Source organism: Lytechinus variegatus, chromosome 1, assembly GCF_018143015.1.
Source record: "Lytechinus variegatus isolate NC3 chromosome 1, Lvar_3.0, whole genome shotgun sequence".
NCBI lineage: Eukaryota > Metazoa > Echinodermata > Echinoidea > Temnopleuroida > Toxopneustidae > Lytechinus > Lytechinus variegatus.
In genome coordinates this window covers 4,209,051-4,236,903 of record NC_054740.1, presented here as the reverse complement: position 1 = coordinate 4,236,903, position 27,853 = coordinate 4,209,051, and the positions used below count along the sequence as shown (strand labels likewise).

Below are 27,853 nucleotides of genomic sequence, written 5' to 3'. Positions count from 1 at the left end.
GACTCCGCACTCTAGCCTAATTAGTATACATCTTAATGCAATAGACAGAATGGCGAAACCGGAAGTGTGCTCTGATTGGTCAGATATTTTATGGAGCCCCAATTAGTTCCCTCTGGCATATTTTCTTCGCTTGTGATCATGATCTGTTGGGTGCATACCTCCAGAAATTTCAATAAACTACACGTTTTTCCACATTTAATGATTAAACAGCCCGACACTTTCAACTCATGGATATATATATATATATATATATATATACATGTATATATATATATATATATATATATATATATATATATATATATATAGATGTACTTATTTCTTACTTAAGGCGAATTTCTGTGCAAAATAATCAACTGATGGGGGAATTTGGTGTAAAGGGGAATTTTACGATTCGCCTTAACGTTTCATACGCTCAATTTTCCATTTTACCAAGGTATAATGGACTTTTCGCTATTACAACGATAGAGGGCATGTGTTTGTCAACCGTACTACAAAGTTTTGATCGTTTCGACGTATATCGATCTTGCGCTCTGTAATGTTGAAACAACTGACGCGTATATCCTACATACCCGAAAAGGGGGGAAAACTGTTCGTTACGGCGAATTTGTATATATCTTGTTTTTTTCTTCAGTAATAGGTATATATATTCATTATCTACCCAATATACATTTGTTCTATCAAATACCTATGTCATCCCTAAGTTTCATAACAAAAGATTGTCCCTATTGAAAACGAACAAGATTTTGTGAAAAGCCCACCCCTATTTTCCGAAGTTTCCGAGATATACACTTTTGTATATCCTGTGACGAACTGCGCAAGCGCACTAAACACAGTTATGCATATGCGCGCGCCCCAGAAAGCTCTTTTCCCTGCGGCGTCGCGCCCGGGCCCGGGTCCCAGACTGGGCCGGCCCTGGGGTATATACGGTCGGTCGTCCGCGTCGCGTCGGTCAAGCGCCTAAACCAGTGCAGCCGACCGAACATGACGCCGTGAGGAAAGTTTCCTGAAACTTTTTGATAGATTTCTAGCAACTTAACGGTAAGTGACCACTGTGCATATAACACAAAACTATTGATCTGGACTCACGTTATCAGTCATGATTTGTATTTCTGATTTTGTCTGCCGTATTTTTCCTCTTTTCTTTTAAAAGTTGAGCACACATTGAAATTTTCTTTGGGCAAGTTTGGCTAGCCTAACGTTAAGCCTTCATTGCATTGCCGTGTTGAGTGCTGCCGAGACTTCTCTTCATGAAATTAGTCCTAGGACTAGATCTGGCCTTAAAATCATTGATTTGAACACTTGATATGTACTTACTTAGATGGAAATATGTAGGGAAAATATAAATTTTAATTTCTGCATGACCCATGCTTATTACTTAGCATGTAATACAAATTATTTTTAAAATTTGGATATCAAAATGTGCCAACAATGTTTATTAACATTAAAAAGTTAACGTGGGACATTTTCCAAGTCAGCTACTTAAATGCCAAATTATGAAAATAAAAAAAGAATTCTATTTCACAGCCAGTCTGAAATGCTGTCATTGTGTTTAGTGACCTAAAAAAACATCACTTTGAGCACTGAAAACCTTTAGATTTGTTACTTCACTGTCTTCAGTGCACATACAGGTAAAATATGACAATAGCTAATTATGCATCGTATGCAAATTAATGTACTTTCCACTCTAAAGATTTTCCTAAACTTTTAGTACATTGTTAAAGAGGATTACTCCCAAGTGCACTGCAGAGGAATAAATTCTTTTGCACTTTGTTTGGGGTTACCCCCTAAAATTTGCAATTTTAACTGGACTAATTAATACAGGAACCAATAAAGCATTTGGTAAAATTTCATATCGTAAGTTACAGGAGCCCTTTTGAGCTTTAAAGGGAATCTTCACCATATACAGATTATTTGAAATGTGAAAAGAAAAGTCAATTGCCAAGGTTTCTGTATGTAATAAATTATTAAATACAGATAAAATTGAGCAAAGAAAATGGGGCTCCATCGGGATTCGAACCCGAGACCTCTGGATTGCTAGACCAGCGCTCTTACCACCTGAGCTATAGCAAGCCCTTGTGTGGTGTTCGTCCTCAGAAACCCCTTAACTTTCAATGCTCGAATGGTCAGAAGCTATAGAAACCTGGCATGAACTCGGGGTTGAAAACAACCTGGTAGTAAATGCGAGAGATCACGGTGAAGTGATGCAGCTTTTTAATTAAATAAATTATTTCATGAAAGAGAGAAACCACAGAATATGTTTGGATACAGATAAAATTGAGCAAAGAAAAGTATTACATAGGAAGATATTGCAAAAATGCTTTATCAACTGTGCAACTGTGCTTGGAATAGGTGGCACACAATAGAACAATAGAGCAATAGCACAATGAATCAGTAGTCTGTAAATGCAGACCCTAAAAAGTTGTATTGTGAAGAGAGCACTTTTGCAATATCTTACTTCTTCGTGATTTCTGTTCTTGTTTTAAGGGGTGATGGGGGTTTACTGATGAACCCTCTTTCACACATCAGATCATTTTTTCTGGGGTAGAGGTTCACTTTAAGGCAATAGGGGTTTTAAAAAAGCAGTCCTTAATACTCTGCTTTTTGCTTACACTATAATTGATTTTTCCTTTCTTTTCAGAATATTCTTTTGCACTGATAACACTCTACTAAACCTAATGTACAAAATATTCCAATACTTTAGATCCTTTCTATTAGAAGACAAATATCTTTATTCAATTTTTTTTTAAACCAGAAGTATAATTGTGTGCTCTTTTGTTATTTGAAGGTCGAGGTGTTGTTGCTGCAAAGGACATAACACAAGGTCAATTTCTAGCAGAATATCAAGGAGAACTAATCAGTGAAACTGAACTAGAAAATATGGAAGAGCAGGCAGAAAGTGTATTTCGGTACACTTTCTCTTGGAGAGGAAAAAATCTTTGGTAAGTATTGTATTATTCTAGCTGTATACTTTCGTGATTGAAAATAATAAATGGGAACAGGTCAACAATTTCACATGTGTTTCCCACCAATTTTCAATTTGAAAATTTCGTCATTAATCAATATCTATCTTAGTTCAAAAAGTGTGAAAACCATTGAAGTGATTAAAAATTCACTGTGAATGTTATTAGCCGTTACCCAGCTATCCATCTTAAACAAAAGTGTGGTAATACTGCTTTCATTTTACAATATGTTTCGTGATCCATCTTCCAGCCATTGATTCACTCCATCCTTTTCCCCCACTATAACTTAATGGTATTCGAAACAAAGTTATGCGCCTGTCAATTGTTTCCCCGGCTCCTTGGTACCCGGGCCTTAGCCGGGACTTCACCACCTCTGAGCTGACAAATCCCCGCCAACTTCCCCACTGGGCAGGGCATCTTCGGCGGCGAGTCACCGACGAAGTCCTGGCCCCCATACCACCGAAGAACTTTTCAATCGTGGACGAGGTCCAGGTCCCCATACCGCTTGGGAAATTTTCAATCATGGACGAGGTCCCGGCCCCCATACCACGGGGGAATTGGTCAAATCCTGGATTAGGTCCCGGCCCCCATACCAGGGGAGAACTTTTTAGAAATATTGGGAGAAACTACCGTTCTTGACGAGTTCTGGCCGGCTTCGGAGCTTTCATGGAGGTGTCACATAATTTGTTTTCTGTGTGTTGTATGAATATAAAAATCGCCATTTTTGCAATGATTCATTTGACTATACAGTGTTTCCCAGGAAAAAAAACAAGATGTAGCGAGGGATTACAAAAATTTTATCACAATTGTGAATACTGAAGCTTCGATCCTCTTCTTTCATCCTATACTAAAATATGACATAAGCTTCACGCATGAGTGAATGACAACAATATGAAGCAGGGCTTCCAAAAATTTCACTTCACGATACCTCAAATTCCAAATGATATTTTAGAAGAGATTTCTTTTCATTGGAATATGAAATTAATACTCGTTTATGGGTAATGTTTTTGCCTTATGACACCTCAGTGAATAAGAATGACCCGAATACCTGGGGGCCAGGGAAACAACTGACAGGCGCATTACATCAACATCATCCCCTTGCTGGATGATTGAATCGGGGGAGGGGGGGGGGGGATGTGACGGGTTTCTCTCTTTTTACAATATGTTGTTTTTTCAAGACGATAACTGGTAGTCCTAAAAAAGTATCTAAGTTAAGTTGTACCTATGATCTCTTGTTATCTGATGAGGATAGCATATCTAAAGAACTGACAGGCTAATTTTGTGTAAACATAATATGAGTATATGTTGTGATGCAAGAGAAACTGATTTTTCAGGACTTTAAATAGACCAAAAGTCAAGGATGAGAGGTCACATCTTACACCGATAAAAAAGTAAATAGTAATTGGTTTCACTTCTCAATTGCATTTCTGACGCACTTTTTTCAATCTTTCTTAGTGTGGATGCCACAGATGAACCAACTACCAGAAGTCTCGGGAGGCTGTTCAACCATGGTTACAGTGAATCTGAAAGGAACTGCAGAATGAAATTAATTGCATTCAGTAATAAACCCCACCTGTGCCTATTTAGTACACGCTTGGTGAATAAGTCATTTAATTACATTTTCTAATAGAAAAAGACTAAATACCAATATCAGTAAAATAAAGACTTTACAGAATCATTAATGCTATAAATTGCAGATAAATTTATTTTTGTTTTGTATATGGGGAGTAATGGCTACTATATTTCCCCGTTGTTATCAATTCATATTGACTGCATACCTGCACCAAGGAGGAGGGGCAGGAAGGAAAAGTGGGGTTAATATTAGATGCGCCGAACATGTCACCGGCCCTTTTCGCTCTTTTAAGTTAGAATATTTCATCAGAATACATAAATAAGTGACACCACTAAATTATATTTTAGTTTTTATTTAAATCAGGTTCAGTTTCCAAATGTTGGCAACTTCTTTATTCTGAAAATGATTTTTGGCTTTTCCATTTGTTACCTTAATAATATCATTAAGCATATATTTTAAAAACTATCATTAGGAATTAGGCAAGATTTATTAGGTACATAGCTTGTCATACACATAGTAAACCAGATCAGTTTCAGGACTGAAACCAAACTCTTATCTGTCATCATATCAATTAAATGATTCTTGTGTTGGGTAGATAAGTACAGTTTAATAAATTCTTGCCATTATCCCAACATGGATAAACACTGATTGACAGTGCGTGTCTGAGATGCTATGAAAAAAAATCACAGGTATATACGACCACGACCTCGTGATAACTAGACAGGTGTCTTACCACTAGACCACAGAGCCAATGACTGAGGCAGCAGGTTCGATTTGTATAATAGCCGTTGCATGGTTTAATACGAATCAAACCGCTATAGGGATTTAAACCAATGCAAACTTGGCTCAAGTATGTACATGTATAAGCATGCAGAGCTGAACTGATTAGATTGTGGGGGAAATAGGTCAAACGTCATAGGTCAATAAAGATTAAAAATCCTGTATAAAGTGAAGGGAAAATCTTTGTTACTGCGATAACTTGAGAACTACTAGAGGGATTTCAACCAAAAGCGGCTGAAGTGTGAATGAATGTGCAAAGATAAACTTTTTAGATTGTTGTGTGTCATTGGTCAACAAGAGTAAAAAATATCCTGTAAAAATATGAAAATCTTATTACTGCAATAATTTGAGAAACACTAAAGAGATTTCAACTGCACAGTGTAAAGTATATTGGATTATTTTTACCTGTACATGTAGATATTTATTTAATTAATCAGAGGCATATTTGCGACACGGTCATATTCATCTAGTGTCAAACATACGAGATTCATGTTAAATTCAAGAAAAATTTTATTAAAAAAAAAAACGTTATACTTAACATAAGGTTTGTGAAAAAAGCAAGTAAGCAGCCAGGTAAAGTTGTATGTTTATTTGGTATTCTCTTAACAGGAATATTCTATCTGGTACTGAGCTCCTATATGATTATGGAATCAAGAAGGGAGAAGAGCCATGGAAGCAGGTACCTAGCTTTACTGTATAAATTTGTCATTGGCCTATAGTGTACTTCATTTGTGTAGCATGATCTGAACTCAATTCAAGTAGCATGTTAAAGTTGACTTAAGCCATTTGACTCTTCATATCCTATCATTTCATCTTATTTCAAACACATGTAAACAATATGGAATTAAAATGTATTTTTGTTTCAATTTTCTAGAGAATATGTAAAATGTTTCATTAAATTAGTGACATTTCCAGCTACCTGTATTTGGTATACCTAGATGATTGTAAACATGAGTATGGGCCAGAACTGCCTTTATTGTGAGAAAATTCAGGCATTATGTTTTATTATACCATTGTTGCCAAATAAAATCTTTTGAATTTTGCCAGAGGGGTCCAAAAAATTATGCCAGATCATGCAAAATTTTCTGAGAAGAAAAATAAAATGGAGGTTGTACATTATATTTAGCCCAATGACAATCAAAAAGCAAAAAAAAAAGACAATAAAAGCTGGAAGAAATTATGAAACAATGGCTATTTTATCATCATTGAAATCATTTGACCATTGCAAAATTATGCCTAGGTTCAATAAAAACATGCTAAATTTTCTCATATTGTCAGTAAATAAATGGTAGATGCTAGGAAGATCAAAATTATGCCAGAAAGCATAAGGTCGTGTGTCACATATTGGGGTATGGGTCATTCCATGCCAATTCACCCAATGAATGTGCAATTTACACCCGACCGTCTCAGAATTCGTTGTAATTTTGTATACATAAAATTCACCATGGCCCAAGCACAAAGCAAAAAAAAATTAGTCCAATCGGACCGTCGGTTCTCGCGCTACGGCCCGCCCTTTTCTCCTTGTTTTGACAAAAATGGGCGTGACCTTCAACTTTCAATGACCACTGCGTTGTTACGTGTTGACCAATTTTCATGAAACTGGTACCATTTGATAGGAAATTCAGAGAGGAATCCAAAACATGCATGGAATAATGTAGTGGAGCAAGGTCAAAGTTAAGTTCAAAGGTCATAACCTTATAAATTGTTCCATTACATTATTCGATGCATGTTTTGGATTCCTCTCTGAATTTCCTATCAAATGGTACCAGTTTCATGAAAATTGGTCAACACGTAACGACGCAGTGGCCATTGAAAGTTGAAGGTCACGCCCATTTTTGTCTCACCTGCGAAGCAGAGTGAGACTATAGGCGCCGCTTTTCTGACAGCGGCGGCGGCGTCAACATCAAATCTTAACCTGAGGTTAAGTTTTTGAAATGACGTCATAACTTAGAAAGTATATGGACCTAGTTAATAAAACTTGGCCATAAGGTTAATCAAGTATTACTGAACATCCTATTAGAGTTTCATGTCACATGACCAAGGTCAAAGGTCATTTAGGGTCAATGAACTTAGACCATGTTGGAGGGATCAACATCGAAATCTTAACCTGAGGTTAAGTTTTTGAAATGTCATCATAACTTGGAAAATATATGGACCTAGTTCATGAAACTTGGACATAAGGTTGATCAAGTATCACTGAACATCCTGCACGAGTTTCACGTCACATGACCAAGGTCAAAGGTCATTTAGGGTCAATGAACTTTGGCCGAATTGCGGATATCTGTTGAATTCACATCATAACTTTGAAAGTTTATGGATCTGATTCATGAAACTTGGACATAATAGTAATCAAGCATCACTGAGCATTTTGTGCAAGTTTCAGGTCTCATGATTAAGGTCAAAGGTCATTTAGGGTCAATGAACTTTGGCCGAATTGGGGGTATCTGTTGAATTACCATCATAACTGTGAAAGTTTATTGGTCTAGTTCATTAAACTTGGATATTATAGTAATCAAGTATCTCTGAACATCCTGTGCACGTTTCAGGTCACATGACCAAGGTCAAAGGTCAATGAACTTTGGCCGAACTGGGTGTATCTGTTGAATTACCATCATAACTTTGAAAGTTTATGGATCTGATTCATGAAACTTGTACATAAGAGTAATCAAGTATCACTGAACATCCTGTGCGAGTTTCAGGTCACATGATCAAGGTCACAGGTCATGTAAGGTCAATGAACTTTGGCCATGTTGGGTTTTTTTGTTGAATAACCATCATATCTCTGTAAGTTTATTGGTCTAGTTCATAAAAAGTGGACATTAGAGTAACCATGTATCACTGAACATATTGTGCGAGTTAGAGTAGTATTCAAAGTCAGCACTGCTGCTATATTGAACTGCGTGGTGCAGGTGAGACGGCCAGAGGCATTCCACTTGTTGTCAAAACAAGGAGAAAAGGGCGGGCAGTAGCGCGAGAACCGACGGACCGATTGGACTAATTTTTTTTTGTTTTGTGCTTGGGCCATGGTGAGTTTTATGTATACCAAATTACAACGAATTCTGAGACGGTCGGGTGCAACCACTGGGTGAATCCAGATGGATTGACCCGTATAGTAAAAGGGCGGAGGCGTTACATTTTTCAGGAAAAAATGCCATATTTTTTGACATAGCATGAAAACCGTGTACAGTCGTGAGCTGTGCAATGTTTCATATTGTAGATAATTTATTAGGCTACATGTCTGAAGTTCCATCTTTGTCCTGCTAATAGTTTTAGTACAAAAATAATTGGAATCGAGTAGGGTAGGGGGCGGAGGAGCCTACGGTGGAGGCATGTGTTAAAGCATAGGGATTTTGCATTTTTGTTCCTTTCTTATTCTTTCTTGCATTATATTTATGCATACAATCAGTCTTATATGTTGGTTGATATATCATTCTTTTCAGAATTTAAAGGGCTTGAAATAAACAAGAAGCAGATTGTTCAAAATTCAGTTAATTAATTTTTATTAATTAATTAATTAAAACATACTTCATGCAACAAAATATCCCATAAAGATGTATCTTAATACTGGTTTGCGGTAATCTCAAATGAAAGGACACATTTTTTCTTTAGTATTAAACAATTCTTATATAAAAAAAATTGATTAATTAATGGATTAATTAATCTATCAATTAATTTTTAGATGTTTTTTCACCAGATTTTTTTTCCTTTTTTGGACACCTTGTAGCTCGGTTGGACAAAATTATTTTGTGTTACAAGTTTATAATTTTTTAAAGCATAGGGTCTTATTAACACAATCTAAGTTGATTCATTTCAATTGGTGAAAGGAATAATAAATTACTGACCATAGAAATGGTGGCACTTTTTAAACCATTTTTCCTTGCAACACTGTGTATAGCTTTTATTACACACCCTGTACGGGTAAAAAGAATGTTAATCATCTTCCTTACAATATAAGCTTTCAATATATATATATATTTTTATACAGGTCTGATTTACTATAAAACAACTAGAGACATTTGATTGTGACAATGCGTATTTCTCCAACTTTTTTAACATGTAACGCATTTTGCCCCCAACTCATGACACACGATCATAATTATGTCATATTTGGAAATTATGAAAATTTCACTCATGCAATACATGTATTTATTTGTATTTTATGTCATGTATTCTGTCCCTTACAGGAGCCCCAGCATGGCAAATCCTCGCAGCAGCCACAGCCTTGCACATCCTCAAAGGAGTGCCAGCCTTGCCACTCCTCAAAACAGCCCCAGCCTTGCCAATCCTTACCGGAGCCCTGGTTTTGCCCATCCCCAAAGAATACCCTGCCTTGCCAACCACAACAGCCACAGGCTGGCCCATCCTTACAGGAACCCCAGCCTGTCCAATCCACACAGCACCCACAGCCTGGTCAATCCTCACAAGAGCCACAGCCTGGTCAATCCTCACAAGAGCCAGAGCCTGGTCAATCCTCACAGCAGCCACAGCCTGGTCAATCCTCACAGCAGCCCCAGCCTGGTCAATCCTCACAGCAGCCTCAGCCTGGTCAATCCTCACAACGGCCCCAGCCTGGTCGATCCTCACAGCAGCCTCAGCCTGGTCAATCCTCACAACGGCCCCAGCCTGGTCGATCCTCACAACAGCCACAGCGTGGTCAATCCTCACAACAGCCCCAGCCTGGTCAATCCTCAGAACAGCCACAGCATGGCTCGTCCTCACAGCAGCCCCAGCGTGGTCAATCCTCAAAACAGACAACGCCTGGTCAATCCTCACAACAGCCACAGCCTTGCCAATCCTTACCGGAGCCCCGGTTTTGCCCATCCCAAAAGAATACCCTGCCTTGCCAACCACAACAGCCCCAGCCTGGTCAATCCTTACAGGAACCAGCCTGTCCAATCCACACAGCAGCCACAGCCTGGTCAATCCTCACAGCAGCCACAGCCTGGTCAATCCTCACAAGAGCCAGAGCCTGGTCAATCCTCACAGCAGCCCCAGCCTGGTCAATCCTCACAGCAGCCTCAGCCTGGTCAATCCTCACAACAGCCCCAGCCTGGTCAATCCTCACAACAGCCACAGCATGGTCCATATATTGTTTTAGTTATAACATTTAAAAAATATCAACATATTTTATGTTTATTGACCCAAATGACCTAGGCCTAGATCTATAATCTAGATCTAGTAGAATCCTAGAATCAAACTGTATGAAGTGCATAAATGGTGATGGCTAATTTAGTTTTAGACATACCAATTTGTATTGACATTATTGGTTATCCGCCCAATTCCCCCCCCCCCCCCCCCCCCCTGGTCATCAATGGCATGCGCCTATAGCCCTAGGCCCGAAAGCTGCCTGGCTAAGGAAAGGTTGGCCCTCGGTGCCGGCAGCGCAGGGCAGGTTGTCACGGGCGAACGGTACCGTTAACTTCAATGACGTCGTAGGCCTAGGCTACAATCTACGAACAACGGTAGATTGTGAGTCGGCCAATTGATTTTCAGCCATTCAAGTTTAACATTTATAAAGACCAAGGTAAAACGCTACAAAGAAAAAAAACGAAACTCACCTTCGAAAGTTTCAATGAGGACTTCATGGTCCCATTCTTTTAGTAAGATTTGCCAGGTCGCCATTCTGATTCTGGTCAGTCACTCTTAACTTCAAGATCTTGCGAGCGCTGGGTCTAGTCTGGGTACCGAAACGTGGCGCTGGCCCCCGCCGCGCGCCGGCCGCCGGTAAACGGTAGCTACATAGACATCTCTATGGGTAGCTAGCTCTCGTACGTATTGCACGTACGTGGCCACGCGCGCTGCACTGTGTGGTCTCTGCACATGTACCGTCAGTACATGTGCTCAATCGCATGATGACCGTCGCCATTTTTCAAACGGTAGAAAGAAATGTAAAAAGAAAATGTGAAACACCGGGGTAAAACATCGCGTTACTTTTGTTTAGGGGGGGGGGGGGTTGGGAAAGCTAACACCTTTTTCCCCTGTTGTTTTTATGATTTGATTAATAAGCACACATAAATTTAGGGCCTATCCACCTCGATGCACCGTGAAGCATAATATAGTCTAAAATGTCAAGTGATTTACACATGGACTTACAACATTTTGCAATTTGATGATTTGACAACTGAAGTTCGTTGTGCTTAACGAAATTTAGATTACAGAATGCAAATATGTAATCCTTACAGAAGAATTAGGCCTTTCATAATTTTTTACATAATAGCCAAAAAATACAAAAACTGAGAAGTGCATAAAGAAATATTACAAAAAATAAATGGGACCTTCTGCCAGTCTATGTTATGGCTCACTAATAGTTTATTGAAGTGGCTACACTGGCTGCCCCCAAAATAAATGTTATTATTCATTGATATTAGGCCTACATAATTAAATTTTATATAATTATGTGCAACACTTAACCAAAAACCTTGCAAAAGGAAGTTTAAATAATGAAATATTCAGTAAACATCAGAATTTTACATTTTGGCAAGGCATGAAGAATGTAATTCTTACCGTTATTACATAATGAAATTACATTGAAACAACTAAAACATTTACAAAAGGAAGCATACTGAAATATACTTTTTTTTACAAGACATGTGAAATGTAATTTTTACAAATATTTCTTAAATATTACTTAATGAAATTGCATTGTAACATTTGTTACATATTTATTAAGCAAAACATTCACAAAAAGAAGTTTACATAATAAAATATTAAGTAAACATTATGATTTACATTTTACAAGACATGTGAAATGTAATTTTTACAAATTTTTCTAAATATTACCTAATGAAATTACATTGTGACACTTGTTACATATTTTTTAAGCAAAACATTTACAAAAGGAAGTTTACATAATGAAATATTAAGTAAACTTTAAAATTTTACATTTTACAAGACATGTGAAATGTAATTTTTACAAATATTTCTTAAATATTACCTAATGAAATTACATTGTAACACTTGTTACATATTTATTAAGCAAAACATTCGCAAAAGGAAGTTTACATAATGAAATATTAAGTAAACATTAAAATTTTACATTTTACAAGACATGTGAAATGTAATTTTTACAAATACTTGTTAAATTTTACCTAATGAAATTAATTTGCAACGATTTTTACATATATTAAGCAAAATTTTACAAAAGAAAGTTTACATAATGAAATATTAAGTAAACATTTCTCTGTGTGTATCAGAGAAATGCAGTATTAGAGCAAGACATATGAAAGAGGGTTTACTTTTCACCCTTTCTTTCTTATTTTCCATATAATTAACACGGCAAAAGTTAAGAGGATCATATCAAGCAAGAAATAAGAAGGAAAGAATTGTACTTTCTATAAATTTGTCGACATTCCTTGCACTTTTTAGGTTCTATAAAACTGAAAAAACAGGAACTTTAATTAGATACAAATAAAATTCAGTTTTTCCATTTTCCTTTTCGTCTTACTTCTGCATCTAGATTACAATCAAAATAATTATTTATATTTTTCCTCTTTTGTTTGAAAAGGTCGATGCTAAACATCTATATATGTGCTTTGTGAAAAAAAGCCGGGAAAGGGAACTTGTACTTAACGTTCATTTTGAGATATCTTTAATCCTGTCAATTCGATGTCTAGCTCCTTGCGTAAAAATGATAATTATTCTCATTTTTTTTAATTCATTCGAATCTCTCATTTTAAAAGATAAGAAAGCAAATAGAAAATTAGAATTTCAGTGACATGAAAGTTGTTCATCCTTCTTCTTCACGTTCTTTGTATGATTAATTTAAGAAAAACAAAGAAGAAAGGTTTCTACTCTAAACTCAGTTCCTTTCCCCCACTTTCCCTTGTTTATCTTTCATGAAATCCATCATTCTCAAATGGCGTGACACATTAGTGATTTTCCATTTAAAAACGTTACTAAAAAAGGCGTATATTTCATTCACATAAAAGTCATTCGCTCTCTTCAGGATACGTTTTCATTGAAATACAGATGTTTTCTATGAGCTCGTAGATTAGTTTCTTTCAATATTCCATTCATTAAACATTTCCTTCTCTTTCACGATGACATGATACTTGTGGTTGTCGCAAAACAAATGCAGAGATAAGAAAGTACATTGCATTTTTCATTCATCTCGTCATAGAAATTTTCTAGACTCAAAAAGATCTTTTCCTGAGACAAATCTGTTGATGTTTAAAACAACATGAAGCGAAACAGAGATGAAAGCAGTAAACACATTTTGGTGTTTTTAATAACATGAATTATTCTCTCTCTCCTTTGGCCGTTGAGGTAATTTCTTGCACACGCGTGTCAACGATGAGAAACACTTGGGTTTATATTTTTTTCAAATCATTACTTCTCTTCAGTATCAACGGCATTGCTTATAAAAAGAAACATAATATGAGTATGTAGACTAACATGTAGTATATTTTATTGTTTGTTCGATGGACATACAAGTTGGTCACTTATAAAAGATTAATGATTTTGATACATGTCGACAAAATATAAAGCTGTTAAGACCTCTCAATCTCCTCACTGCTCTCAGACATATCAATCAGTGTATACTTGCCACACCCTGGACTCCTTTTCCTTGCAGTAAAGAACGACTTTAATCCCCTCTACGACAATCTTTGTTGGCAATTTCTTGTGTTTCTTCAAGTTGTACGCAGTTTTCGCGAGGATGTTGCGACGATCTTTCAGGACTGAGGGCAAGTCTGTACGAACAGAGATCCTTCTAGCTTCTTGTCCCTCTACTCTAGGGGGACGTCTGGATTCGAAGGTTGGCAGAATTCTGTTGCGTTGGTGCATGTATACCATCTTGGCAATTATTGGTTGGGGAATGCCCTCCGTCTAGCTGTCTCCTCTGGGGCAAGCGGTGGGCATTTACGAAAGCTACCGAATCCGCCTCTTCTCTCGTTAATCCAATGTAGACAAGCGTTTCCTTTAAGACTTCGTACACATTTTCTTTTTTTTCTGTTTGACTTCGTAGAACAGCAGATTACTCTTTCGTTGGTAAATCTCTACCAGCATCATTTTGTCATTAATTTCCTTCATTTCTTTCTGCATCTTCTGTTCGAGTTCGGGAATTGTTTTCTTCTCTAGATTCAGTATGTGAGCGTTGCTGTCTTCTGCTGCTTTTTCTAAGTCGTTTACTTTTTCGTGATTGCAGCAATATTAGTCTGAATATCGTCCAGTTTCTGACACACTATTGTTGAGAACTCGGTGAGTGTCTTGTGCAGGTCAACGAGAGTGAGGTTCGAAACCTCGGGCGGTTTCTCACCGCTGCCCACGATCTGTTGCATATACTCCGGTCGTGCGAAGAACATGGGCGTTGGTTCGTTGAATCCATGCTTTCGGCAAACAAGCCTTTACTTCTCAAATTGTATGTTTTGGACATGAAAAACGAGAAAATGCCAGAAAAGATTACCCCAAAATGAATGTCAATATCTATAGTAAATTGCCAAGATGAAAAAGATTGATATTTCCGGATGAAACAGCTACTAATCCATTAAAAAGTGTGGTTTTCTGCGAGAGCTCACTAAACGGACACGCTACGACGGCCAAGTTCTATCCAAAAAAGTGTTATTACATTTGTGGGCGCTATTACATTTGTGGGCGATTATTACATTTGTAGGTGTAACAGGTCCCACCTAAAATTATGGGATGGAGACAGGAACAAAATTTGAATAGCCATCAATCAGGGACCACCAACATTTGTTGACAAGCGAAAAAAAAAGGAGGAAGGAAAAAAAGGTTACCAAGCTAAATATTAGGGGGGGGGACCACAACAGATTCCGGGAACCATCTGAATTTTAGGGGGACACAGGAAAAAAATTAACCCCAAAAAAGAGGAAGGTTCTCAAGAAAAAACCCTCACATTTAGGGGGGACCTGTCTCCCACCCCCTCCCGCTTCCGCTCGCGCACATATTTCGATTAGACTATTGAATGCTTTCAAAGGTTCCAATATCTATTTCTTTTTACATTTTTTTTTTCAATGGGTGACCCTGGTAAAAAAAAAGATGCACCCCCCCACAGATAAAACAATTTACACCCCAACAGAAAAATCCTGCATCCACCCAGGGCCTAGCTCCCCAGCTCGTACCACTACCCGTGGTAAAAAAAAAATAATTTGTTCATTGTTCAGATAACGTAATGTGCAATAATAAGCGTGAAATAAAGAAATATAACATTCAACCCGTTATCGTCGTTATCATTGTTATTTCTACTCTCTAAAGTCGTTTTAAAATCCCCTTGATAGTGATGTCAATCATGCAGTAATCAACAGGTCGGTCTGATCGGTTTTGTTAATTGGCAGCTGTCACGCCCGCCCGCGTCTTTTTTCCCCTACCGTTACTGCGTAAAATTGCAGAACTTCACTCAGGAAGCGACTAGTGCGAGAGGCTATTATTGCTATAGAGAATATGATATACGCAGTACACCCGCACTACGCATGCGCGTGAAAATGAATTGGTCATGTTGCAATGATCTTCAAATTTATTGAGAGTTACTTTTTAACTGCAATTTGGGGAGTTAAATAATTTGTCCATATTTTGTGATTTTTGCCAAACATTGGTATAGAAACAAAGAAAAACAAAAGAACTTTTTTTTTCCACAAAAATATTATGACAGAAGCATACAGAATGCTTATTTCCATCTTAAATCTGAAAAAAGAGAATTATTTGGTTGCATTTTATGCCTGTATTATGAAGAAAAACTTAAAAAAAAAAAACCGGGATTGTCCTAAAACACAAAATTATGTTTGGATATTATCTGCAATAAGATTTTAGGAAAAGTCACCAAATTTGGATGGAATCGGACGAAAACTCTACCAGTGGCGAACAGATTTATGGTAGTGGGGGCAAACTGTGCCCCCCTCCTAATTGCCCTTGGGCTTATTAGGGTTAATTACTGGTACTGCTTTTCGCCCGAAGCTTCGACATGTTCGGGCGTCCATCAACCAACTATCGCGGTGTCAGCTGCACTTCAATACATGAACAATTCCATCCAAAACTATATAAACCTCTCATAATTCTCTACCACAAAGTATGAGTGACTTTTGATATAGTTATTTTTCTTCAAATCCGCGTCTAACTTTAGCTACCTATAGACATGATAGGTTACTAACTACATGTACGTCGTAGTATCATACTCACGCGCTGAGCTGAGCTGAGCTGAGTAATTTGTACTTCGTATTTCGACCACACCACGTACCATGGATACTATTATACTGCCACTGCATGCACTGTACTCATCCAGAGGTGTCGGAACCAGGGTTGGGTAATGGTATAGCAGAGAGTAGATTGGTGGACTGATAAGAAGATATTCTTTGAAGTTTCCGATATAGTGCTTTGAGTCCACCACATTAGTTTGTGTCTTGGTTCTTGCTCAATATTGTAACACAACAATTTTGAGATGAATGGGCATTGAAATGACTGAAATTTCCTGAGAATGATTATTGGGCCAAAGGTACATGTATAGACAGTTGAATTGCATTAGTGAAGTTCCATCCTGATATTGCTAGAAAGTGAAAGGTCATAATATATCTCTTGTGGAGATAAGTTTAATCAAATGCCAATTAGAAATCTGTTTTGTCTTGTTCGTAGATGGTGTCATTTTTTATGTTGTGTATATAAGAAAACTGAATTAGCACTTTACATGACACGTGTACAGTTCGTCAATTGCCCTGCAGAGAGGCTTTAACTTTATAGGTAAATGTTCCCGGCAGAAAGGTGTTAGCATAAAACTGAGTGTAGCGTAAAAAAATATGAAAGCTTATTAATTACAATTCTGAAGATCAGTGTACACTAATAATGAGTACATGGAGATAAATTTGTAACCCACAAAATTAAGAACTCCATTTTACAGAGACATTCGAACATCAAAAATGTGATTATATTAAACTTATCTCCACAAGAGATATATTATGACCTTTCACTTTCTAGCAATATCAGGGGATGACTATGTTCCTGGTTGTTTGGAGGTGAGAGGATGCATTACCTAAGGGGAATGCACCCTCTCACCTATTGACTTCAATGTGCAAATTGAAGAACAAAAAATTATTTGCTTGTCCTGGAATTCCATTAAAAAAAATAGCATCGGTGTTTGCCGATGGAGGTGGTCTATCGATGGCACAGACACTAAGCACTACAGAGAAGGAGATCCGAACATTCATGTGCATGATTTGAAATGATGGAGATTTCGGAGTGTCATTCATGCCAATAGTTACATTACATCGATGAATATTATTTTTATAAAGCCTTTTAAAGCGTAAAGGACATATAAAATTTCTTCAATAAATTCTGAATATATTATTGACATAACTTTGCAACTATTCGGGTTATGTCTAAGTGATAAGTTGTTACATTATTCTTATTTTATTCAAATTTTATTTGTAATATTAAAAAAAAAATTTGCATGCCAATTTTTCCTGTAACGGCGCGGCATACAGGTGTACTTCCCTGTTGGATCACCGGGCATGGTTGAAGTCAGTGTCCCGATGCCATGGTTGCTTTTTCCCGAATATTTCTTTGCTAGCATAGAGGTGTACAGGTGCCAGCGAGTACGAAATCGCCGTTGATTTTGTAATGTTTGTGCTACATCGTTAACAATTATTTACAAATTTATAATTAAAAAAAAATCAGTTTACTTACAAACACACCAGATTACTTTCATTTCTCACTTCTCTTTGATTTTTGCGAAAACCTAAAACTAGTTTGCATGCATGCATGCGTGAGGGACTGCACAGTTATTGCCCAGTACCGTAAGGGCACTAGTATTCAACCCGTGTGGAGAGTTTCCTCAAATATATAGAAATGTAGAATTCACCTGAATTTCAGACCCGTCTTATTTCCAAGAGCAAATGCTGGTTATTCTTTTTCCATTATTTTTTTCTTCAGTCGACTGTGTGCGCGGGCGATCGAATTATACGGCAACGGTTTTTGGCACTAGTATTCAATCCGTCGGCACTAGTATTCAACCTAGCAATGAAAGATGGCCCTGTCTCTCAACCTGCCCTTGTCCCATCCGACTATGGACTAGGTCTCCAAATCGCACATAGAATAATGATTTATAAAAAGTCAAAGGCTTATAAGTTGCTTTATACAAACCACTGACGTCATCAAATCACGCCCATTTTTTGTGGCTTTGAAGAAATATTATTTAGGCTAGAACTCGCCAAAAATCGCACTCGGGAAAGTGGCTTACGTCATCAAGCCAAATCGCAACCTTATATTTTCTTATGAAAGCTTTCGGAGTTTGTGTGTGTGTATTTGAGTTTTGTCAGACGTGTAACAATCAGATATGATTATTTACGTCTGGGACCGACCTTTAACGTCACCATCCGAAAGACGTGACCAGAGCTCGAACTTCGAACCTCTGCATCAATTTGTAACTTCCCCACAGCTTGGATTACAGGCGCACGCCACCGATAGAGTTTTCGACGAGTGCGGGCCCCTTCGGCGTTCCGGGAACTTTGCGTCTAGCTTACATTATGTGTACGCAGCTAGCCCATATCACATGCATTGCAAGCCGACGCGATCAACGAATTAAGTCCACGCGCATGCGTAGTGCGGGTGTACTGCGTAAATCATATTCTCTATAGCGATAACAGCCTCTCGCACTAGTCGCTTCCTGAGTGAAGTTCTGCAATTTTACGCAGTCACGGTAGGGGAAAAAAAAGACGCGGCCCGCCCTTTCCATTTTTTTTCTTTTCATCAAAACATCTGTTATTACTGTATATACTCCGTTTACATTTCTAAGACGAATGGTTGGAATTAGCAAAGGAAAAACATCAACCTTAAAAAGAAAAATCTTGAGACGAATACGGCGTTTATGTAGGCCGTTTTAATTATGACTTTTTTGGTTCTTCCTATTTTATTCGAGGAGAACATTGAACGATTCATATTTTTGTGAGAAGTTTGAAGATGATATTGACAAGCTTAACGATGTCAATCATTTTTAAAAAATAATATTTTCGGTTATAAGAAGACAAACGAATATGAACCGTTATTTACCTGATCTTATTTACCTGATGAGTGTGGCGATTGCAGTGCGACAAGAAATTACACCCTTTTTTTTTTACTCAAATACGAGAACAAGATTGTGAGAATGCTTTAAGGAAAGTAAAGGACCTCTCCCCCGCTCGCGCGTTTCCGTTTTACACCCTGGCGAAGGCATTCTCCGCAAAAATAGCTAAAAAGCGACTAGTGAAGAGTCTACACACGTCGCTGGTTATTGAGAGTCCGACACTGGCGAGTTTCTCCTCCACACACAACCGCATGCAATCTACACAGCCACTGATAGCACAGAGTTCAGTGGCTACACGGCCACATACACAGAGCTTTAAATCCAAACATGCACCCACAAAAAAAAGTGAGTCACCTTGACTCACTTTGGCGAGTCACCAGTTTGTCCGTATAGCGAAACACTTTTACGAATATGTGAGTCACCATGACTCATTAAAGATGAGTCTGATCATAGAAGACTCATTTTTAATGCATCATAGTGACTCATCTTTGCCTTGCAGACTCATTTGTAATGAGTCATGGTGACTCACATAATCTAAAGACTCACTTCAAATGAGTCACCTGACTCATTTAAAGTGAGTCATTAAGACGCAGACTCATTTTTAATGAGTCGTGGTGACTCATATAATCGCAAGACTCACTTTAAATGAGTCACATTGACTCGTTTGAAGTGAGTCAGTAAGACTCAGACTCGTTTGGAATGAGTCACGGTGACTCATGTGATCCTTCTAGTGTGTCGTTATACGGACAAACCAGTGACTCATCAATGATGAGTCAGGGTGACTCACTTTTTGCCTAGGTGAGTCACATGACTCAGATGGTTTTACTTAAATGAGTCATTACTTCTGTTCGTAGATCAAGCCTCTTGACTCACTTCATGTATGAAGAAGTGAGTCAAGGCGACTTAACTGAAAATGAGTCAAATACATATGTGATAATTAAACCAAAAGAAAAGGGTGTAAAATGATGCCAAATAAAATAAATGGTCTGTTGTCATCATAGGGGCTTTCCCAAAAATGATTAATAACATTTTCCAAGTAAACATGATCATCAGCAAAATTGAATGGATCAGGAAGTCTCATTGCATGCTTTAGATGTGCCGATTATGATGGACCTACAACCAACAGATCAATAGCCTAATGCTAACTTAACAGACACATCACAATCAGTTAAAGCAAAAGAACTAGAATGTATAAATGCATTGTACATGCCATCTGATTTATTTCCTCTCAACAATAAATCTCCGGAGTCACCATCAATATTACCAAAACAAAAGTGACCATTATGCATCCGTGATGTAACCACAACAGACAGAAATGTGTTTCATGGGATAAATGTTTAAGAGTTTACTTGAAAAATAATTATGGTTGCTGTGCATTTCTTTCTATAATAAAATCTATTCTCAAGCATAGAATCCAGTCACCAAACATGTAAATAAGTGCACTGCTACCTCTCATCAAATAAAAAATAAAACTATCAAGAGAGAGTGATAGATTTTATAACTGATTGGCAACATGGTTTAACCGACTAAACAAAGATAAAGCTGTCACAAAACGTCAATTTTTCAAACTTAAGCATACGTACAAACACAATTTAAATTTAAGAATCCCCATGCATGACACGGGAATTCCCCAAATGTCAATTTTTGCTGTAGGAAAACCCACAAAAATATTTTACTACTAATAGTACAAAAGACAATTTCAAAATGTGCAATTTGGATTCTCAATTAATTTTTAAAGCACTTCGCAGAATCCCCCATTCTTAATACCATTTCTCTCACTGTGAAGCCCTGGTATTTTCCGCAAAATCTGCCTCCTATAGCAGCTGTATCTTCAAGCAGATACTGACCTTTTCTATTTAAATATATTTGTGCAATTTTTTTTAAAGGCAATGATAATTGTGGTGATTGGGCTATTAAGCAATACCTTTGACATGCTTGGAAGTGTGCAGATTGGCTTAAAATTAATGGCAGTGCTTTGTCAAATTTATAAAATTAGTTTCAAATCAGTTGCATGTGCTTACCATCTCAATAAATGTAAACATTGAGAATTGTTTCCATCATGTACTGATGTTGGAAGCCATAATCTTGAAAAGTGCCTTTGTATAATTCTTGGAATTAAACACCAAGTTGCTTGAAACTTACAAACTAACTAAAATTCCATAGAGAACCTTTAAAATGTTGTAATTCTTCAAATTTGTGGTGTTAAACTTATTTACATGTACAGTAACAAAATGTGTACAAAAATCAAAAAGTAGAATATTAATAGCTTAGTCTTCAATTCCCCCCCCCAAAAAAAAAAAATTGTTGACCATCTGATCTGTAAAAATTTTGGGTCCAAATATCTTTTCTTTTTTGTGTGTGCAAAATCCTATTTTATCTGTGACAAAAATTTCATTAAGCATTTATACGTAATTCTTGGGATATGAAAAGATTTCCAATTCAAGGGCCACTGAAATTGTACTGAAGCAAAGCGAAATAATGCACATACTTGATGTCTAAATTCACGGTCAACCTGTCGTATCTATTTCAATCTATTTTGCACATAAAAGACAGATACAACACCTAAGGTGATTGCACGTAGAGAAAGTGTGATCAGCTGAGTTGCAGTAGCATCACCCAAGTAATTAATTTCTATTAAACTGAAGAACTACTGGCATCAGCATTTCGGACAGCATTTAAGTCATACAGGCTTCTTACGACCTTGGATGAGATGTGGAATCTATGTTCATCAGAATCTTCTGAATGAATGTGAGGGTGTTACCCATCTTGGGGGTGTATGATCAGTTGAATACATAATGGGCCGACATAAGCAGAGAGACTGCTGACATGAGGTAGGTGGTTTTCTCGCAGATGACTTCATTCTCTGCTGTAATATAGGATGATTGCAGAATTTCCGTGAATTTTTCATGATCACTGCTCAGAGTCAGACCTGCACTGTCGGGCTTACTTTTGTAGATGATTTTGGCGATTGGTCCGTTTTTTATCCTAAAAAAGGGAAACATAAGTGAGAAATGCTGATTAGTTTATTTCTGGTAATGTACACAAGGCAAATTGGTTGATCCTAGTGAAAATGATAATTTCAAGGTTATGCTAATACATATACTGCTAACTGTACTGTAGTCCAAGATGTACTAGTATGATATTAAATGAAACACCATAGTATTTACTTTGATACTTTACAAATTGTAGCCTAAAGAACCGCAAGACTTACAAAATTGTAACTGTAATAAAGAGTTTCTTAGCCATGGTTGAGTAAGTGTTCACTATGAATTATCATCCAAGCTCTATCAAATTACATGGATGGAAATGAATAATAAATTGGACTCAGAGTTGAGAAATGTACTACTTTCTTGGAAACACCAAAACATCAAGTTGAACAGTTTGTATAGCCATCAAATCATTTATATACAAGTGGAACGCCTCTGGCAGTCTCGCCTGCATTACTCAGTTCAATATAGCAGCAGTGCTGACTTTGATGGTCAAAGTTCATTAAAGGACAAGTCCACCCCAACAAAAACACTGACATGGCAACACACCTGGCTCATGACATACTCCATTGAAAGTGCTTTTGTTGTTTTTTGGAAGCCCCCCAGTTATGGCCGCCACAAGTTACAGTGAGGTGAAGTCGAATTCACCTATACTTTTCTTAAGCCACTTCAAAAATTTCTAAGTGCCTTTTAAATCTGAAGTACTATTATTGTAACTTTCAATTAGAATAATATTAGCAATGAATTAATATTTTATTCATTTTTTTTTTTTTTTGGGGGGGGGGGTGAAAATTAAGATATAGGACCTACTCTTCACTTTAAACCCCTATGAATTAAACCCTGGTGTGATATTGGTTTATAGGCTTCAGGAGGATGTTCTCAATTTATGAATCAACTCTGGAGATAATTTGAGATTCAATAAATCAATTATCACGAAAATTATACTGATGTGTAATCTTCTTTACATTGATGCTAAACAAAAGTTAGCAATCAAAATACTTAATCAAATGGGCAAAATCTAATCCCTTATTCTCATAAGTAGAATTCTATGGTAGGCAATGTTCTTTTCTTAATCTTTCGAAGGTTAGGATCTCACTGTGATAGTGAGTAATACATCATTTCAAAACTTATTAGAATTTCCTGTGTTAAAAGAGAGATTAAATCCAATATCTATTTCTTCTGACTTTTTAAGAGTTATGTGGTGCCAGGTCTCATATGGCCTGTCAGTTGAGCTATCTAAATGGACATGCCTGCGACAGCTTCACTCACTCACTCAAAATTCTGCTGATATTTGTATAAACCTTAAATGAATTTTAAGCATCAAACTTACCTGGCTATGCTGACAAAGCAATGCCTTCTCTCCAAAAATAGTAGGAATCAACAGAAGTGCTCCACATGATTTGATCACTGCAAAGAAAAAAAAATGAAGACTAAACTCAAGCAATGTAACTCGAACTCCAGAATATCAGTATTTTTGTGGTTGTCCATTCAGAAATATTAAAAATATACAGTATACAATATACATTTTGACCAACTGGCCTGGGTCATCCTTCTTTAACCATTTGAATTGCACATCAGGTATAAATAGGAGAGTACACTTTGGAGCCATGTAATTATTGTCTTTCTCTCTCTTGAAATTAAAATGGGGTATATGGATTTGGGGCTGGTAAAACTCGGGGGGGGGGGGCAAGTACAGTAACTCTTTAACCATTTTCAAAGTTTTCCTCCCAAGAATAAAATTATTGCAAACCCACTCCTTATCAAACATCTCAATAACATACTTTTCCTGGTGTCTTCATTTTCTGCTGCTGCAGCCAAGATCAGGTTTTTGAGCTCCAAACCTTGCTTGGGAGTCTTGCATATCTCTAGTAATGGATCAGCATATTCAAATGTCCTGCTTCCAACTTCTGCTTAGTTGGGTCCTCTGACAGTCTCTCAAACTCTTTCAACATCAAATGAAAAGAATAAAGAGGGAATTTAAACAGGGCAGTCTTATGTTTCTCTGCGTGAAAAAAAAGAAAAAGAATAGGTGTGTAAAAAATGGCTCAATCAAGAATAACTTTGAAGACTATGTGCAAATCTCTACACTCTTGATAAAATGACCCAACTGACTCCAGTCTTTCTTTGTCTCCACGAGTTGGAATCACTTTCATTCTATATATACAATAATCAATGTATTGAATTCATATGGAAATTTATTGGTGAACAATTACATACAGTTCTTGAAATGGGCCTATCACTTAACCCATTCACAAAGATAAGTTTTTGCATATGAGATGCTCAGTGAAATTGTCCCTTACTTGTCAGCAAGAACAAAAATTCTATTAATTAAGAACGAAGAGTAAATATTTTGCTCTTGTAAATTTTAGTACTTTGCAAATTTTGATCTCCTTTAACTATCATAATTTTAAGCCTGTACACGCTACTTACTGCATTGAGTGTGAAATGGTAGGACCTTTAGATTCTTCTCGATCAACAGACATGATATGATTGAGATCAGATAAAGATTAAAATTTCAAACTTTCTAAATATTATGTTTTCACACCATTTCTTGATTATTTCAAAGATGGATACTAATAAACTAGGTTAAAATACAGAATGTGATTGCATGATCCTAGAAATGTGAACATACCCATTTCTATAAAACTTATAGCTCCAATTCTAGTTAACCCTAACTAGGCCGGGTTTTTTTTTGGCTGTTCTGTGGCCGGGGGGGGGGGCGGGGTTGATTCAACCCCCCGGCCTGTTTAGGGTTAAGCATGGACTTGCTTATTGCAAGAATAGACCCAAGGTTGTTACACCTAAATCTAATGATAGATTCTTGAAGTTTCTTGATCTGTATTAACGGTGATTTGAACTTACCTCATCTTCATGGAAAAGGTAAGGGTACATATCCTTCAAGTAGGATTCAGTCCAGTTGCTGTTGATGATACCCTTGCGCCTATGGGCATAAGTTAGTAGATTGTCTATCATCAAGCTGTCCTGTCTTGTTTTTCTGGATTCATTCTGAAGCATCTTGATGTGAGCATTGATCGTTTCTTCATCCTCACTTTCTGGGGATGCAGGAAGGTACTTTCTTTATGCCATACATGTGTTTGCCTGCAGCTTTGTCTGGTTTGGGTGTAGTCCCCTTTCTTTGCTTCCATTTGTCCTAATGGATTATCACGTTCATGACATTTCCTGCAATTCCTGAATCTGTTGCGTAGTGACTTCTTCCAGTAGCCCTGTAAAAAAATAATAATAAAATTATAAAAAACAAATAAAATGTGCAAAAAAGAAAAAAATGAATTGGAAATATTCTTAATGTTATTTTGATGGGATAAATGTGACATATGCTTCAGATAGTGACTGCATTTCCAAGTTAATAAAAACAAACACCACATCCATTCAAGATGGGGGCTCACATCTCAACATTATCTAATAAAAATATTCATCTTAATTATTGTTGGGAAAGGGGCACTTATCAAATTAAAAACACCTCAGTAGACCAGGAATAGGTCCTACAGTACACCTCTACATTTTTCTGTGAGAAGGAAATGCATGTAGTCCAGACTCACCCAAGGGTTCATTACATGCCTGCCTGTGGGGAATCTAGGACTATATGGAATGCCAATGCTGTACACAGCACACAATTTAAAAAATCATTAAAATATCACTTTTGTGACCATAATACTAATTTCTGTACAGTTGCAATTCATTTTTCGTTAGTAGTTTGGGGGTAATTTTCGTATTCACCAGAGCACTTGAAAACTTAAATTTTGGGCATATTTTTGTGTACGCCCTCTATTAGTGGAAAAATAAAGGCAAGACAATTGTAGTTTTTCAATCTCTATTTTTAATTAAGAAAAATTAATTTAAAGAATCAAATTTAATTAAGAGACAAGTTACATGTATGTGATAAATAGCTGTAATGGAACCTAACATTGTCAAAAAATTAAACATTAGTCCCAAAGAAAAGGAGAAAATAGGCCAAACATTGCCAACCTTATTTCACCACACAGGGGGCAGTAACACTAACAGAGAACAAGGTTATATCATAACCTTGTTCATAGAATGAGTGGTCTAGATTTGATCTACCTGACAAAAAAAAAGGGATCGATATGTGAGAGTCATTTTGAACTCAGATTATATCGATAGGCAAGTGACAAATAATAGTAAGTGCCAGACCTATCATCCAATAAGAGCAAGAATTGAAAAATACAGGAACTTGTTCTTCTCAGTACCGGTACCATCATCAATCATATGGAACCACCTGATTTACATTGAATAAACTCGCCATCGACAAACTCATTCAAGAATGCCATCGAAAAGACCTTCTAATCATCCCTTCGCCCTCCCTCAAGCTCACCCGATCTCAGGCTCATCCGATGCGTTCATGCCCAGGAGGGCCCTGCATCGTACACATCCAGATCCAGATTATAGGCCTAACTGTTAGATGTGGTAATCTGTTTCGTAGGATGTAGGGTCAGGTGTCCGGACATTTTATATTTTTGAAGCCTTCTTTTTTGTCTTTTGATTAGCTTACCCTAAAAATATGAATTCAATAGTTGTAATCATCTTCTATTTTGTAATTCTCTATAATATTTCCTACATTTTGTACTAAAAATTGATGAAACTTCGCCTGTAAATTTCTTTGACTTGCTAAAGTCCTGACACCCAACCTGTCCGAACACACAACAATACATATCTACACTCAATTAAACAGACGCGCAGCGGAGCTACACTACAGCCCTACAAGTACAGCCATATAGCACACACACATACACGCATCCGTCTGGTGCACGAAATCCCGCACGTAATCCTCTCAAAGTTCCACAAATCATCACCTAAATTGAGAATCAATTATTCTTGTCCACCAAATTTCCTCTCATTCTCTTCAGCAAATTAATTTCTCAGCGGCCTACAGGTGAAATGAACAAAATTATTCTCAAAACTGCAGGATTAAAACGATTTTACTCACAGTATTCTCTTGATCCAATTCAGCAATGGCGACGTCAAACGGGAATGTTCGCGCGATGGTTGACGTCATAGCGTGCAAGTAGCGCATGCGCGCACGGCTTTATTCTTGACTCATTTTTTTTTGTAAATGAGTCAATCGCCGATCTTGAATCATTTTTTACAACTATGTGAGTCAGTCGGAGCATTCTGCAAGTGAGTCATTTCGTTATTGACTCACTTGTTAATTACAGATGAGTCAACTAAGACTCATTTAATTTTGTTAGTGAGTCAAGTTTCGCCTGACTCACAAATATTATACATAAATGAGTCACATGACTCACTTTTATCTGTGGGTGTGTCTTGCAGTGCCGTTTGTGTACTCATCAGGGAGGTGAGAAACTTAGAATTGGGGCAATATAGCCAAAATTTATTTAGTAAGCAGAATAATAAGACAAGAACAATAGTACCAAACGAAATAGAATGTAGAAAGAGGTGCAGCCTTGTTTCGACTCATAATTGTTTAAAAATTATTTTTTAATATGTTATGATGAAATAAAATATACCAGTTACCAGCGATACTACTACTGTTGCAACTATACTGCTGCTGCTG

General features: G+C 37.1%; 1 protein-coding gene, 1 long non-coding RNA gene and 1 other non-coding gene across 4 annotated transcripts; 1 reads left to right on the top strand and 2 right to left on the bottom strand.

Moving 5' to 3' along the window:
• Window positions 1–1,999: 1,999 nt before the first annotated feature.
• On the bottom strand, window positions 2,000–2,075 carry TRNAA-AGC. Its single transcript has one exon. It is a non-coding gene; the product is annotated as a tRNA-Ala (tRNA).
• Window positions 2,076–5,899: 3,824 nt separating this feature from the next.
• Window positions 5,900–10,427, top strand: LOC121406635 (glutenin, high molecular weight subunit PW212-like). The gene is made up of 2 exons (XM_041597642.1): window positions 5,900–5,995; window positions 9,501–10,427. Exons 1-2 carry the CDS (start codon window positions 5,900–5,902, stop codon window positions 10,425–10,427), a joined length of 1,023 nt encoding a protein of 340 aa, XP_041453576.1.
• Window positions 10,428–21,680: 11,253 nt separating this feature from the next.
• Window positions 21,681–27,364, bottom strand: LOC121410675. 2 transcript variants are annotated; one of them, XR_005969366.1, is made up of 5 exons: window positions 27,266–27,364; window positions 25,168–25,529; window positions 24,087–24,247; window positions 23,636–23,712; window positions 21,681–22,303 (listed from the first exon to the last, which is right to left on the bottom strand). It is a non-coding gene; the product is annotated as an uncharacterized LOC121410675 (long non-coding RNA). The 2 variants fall into 2 exon arrangements; XR_005969369.1 differs by lacking the exon at window positions 27,266–27,364 and adding an exon at window positions 26,654–26,854.
• Between the last annotated feature and the right edge of the window lie 489 nt (window positions 27,365–27,853).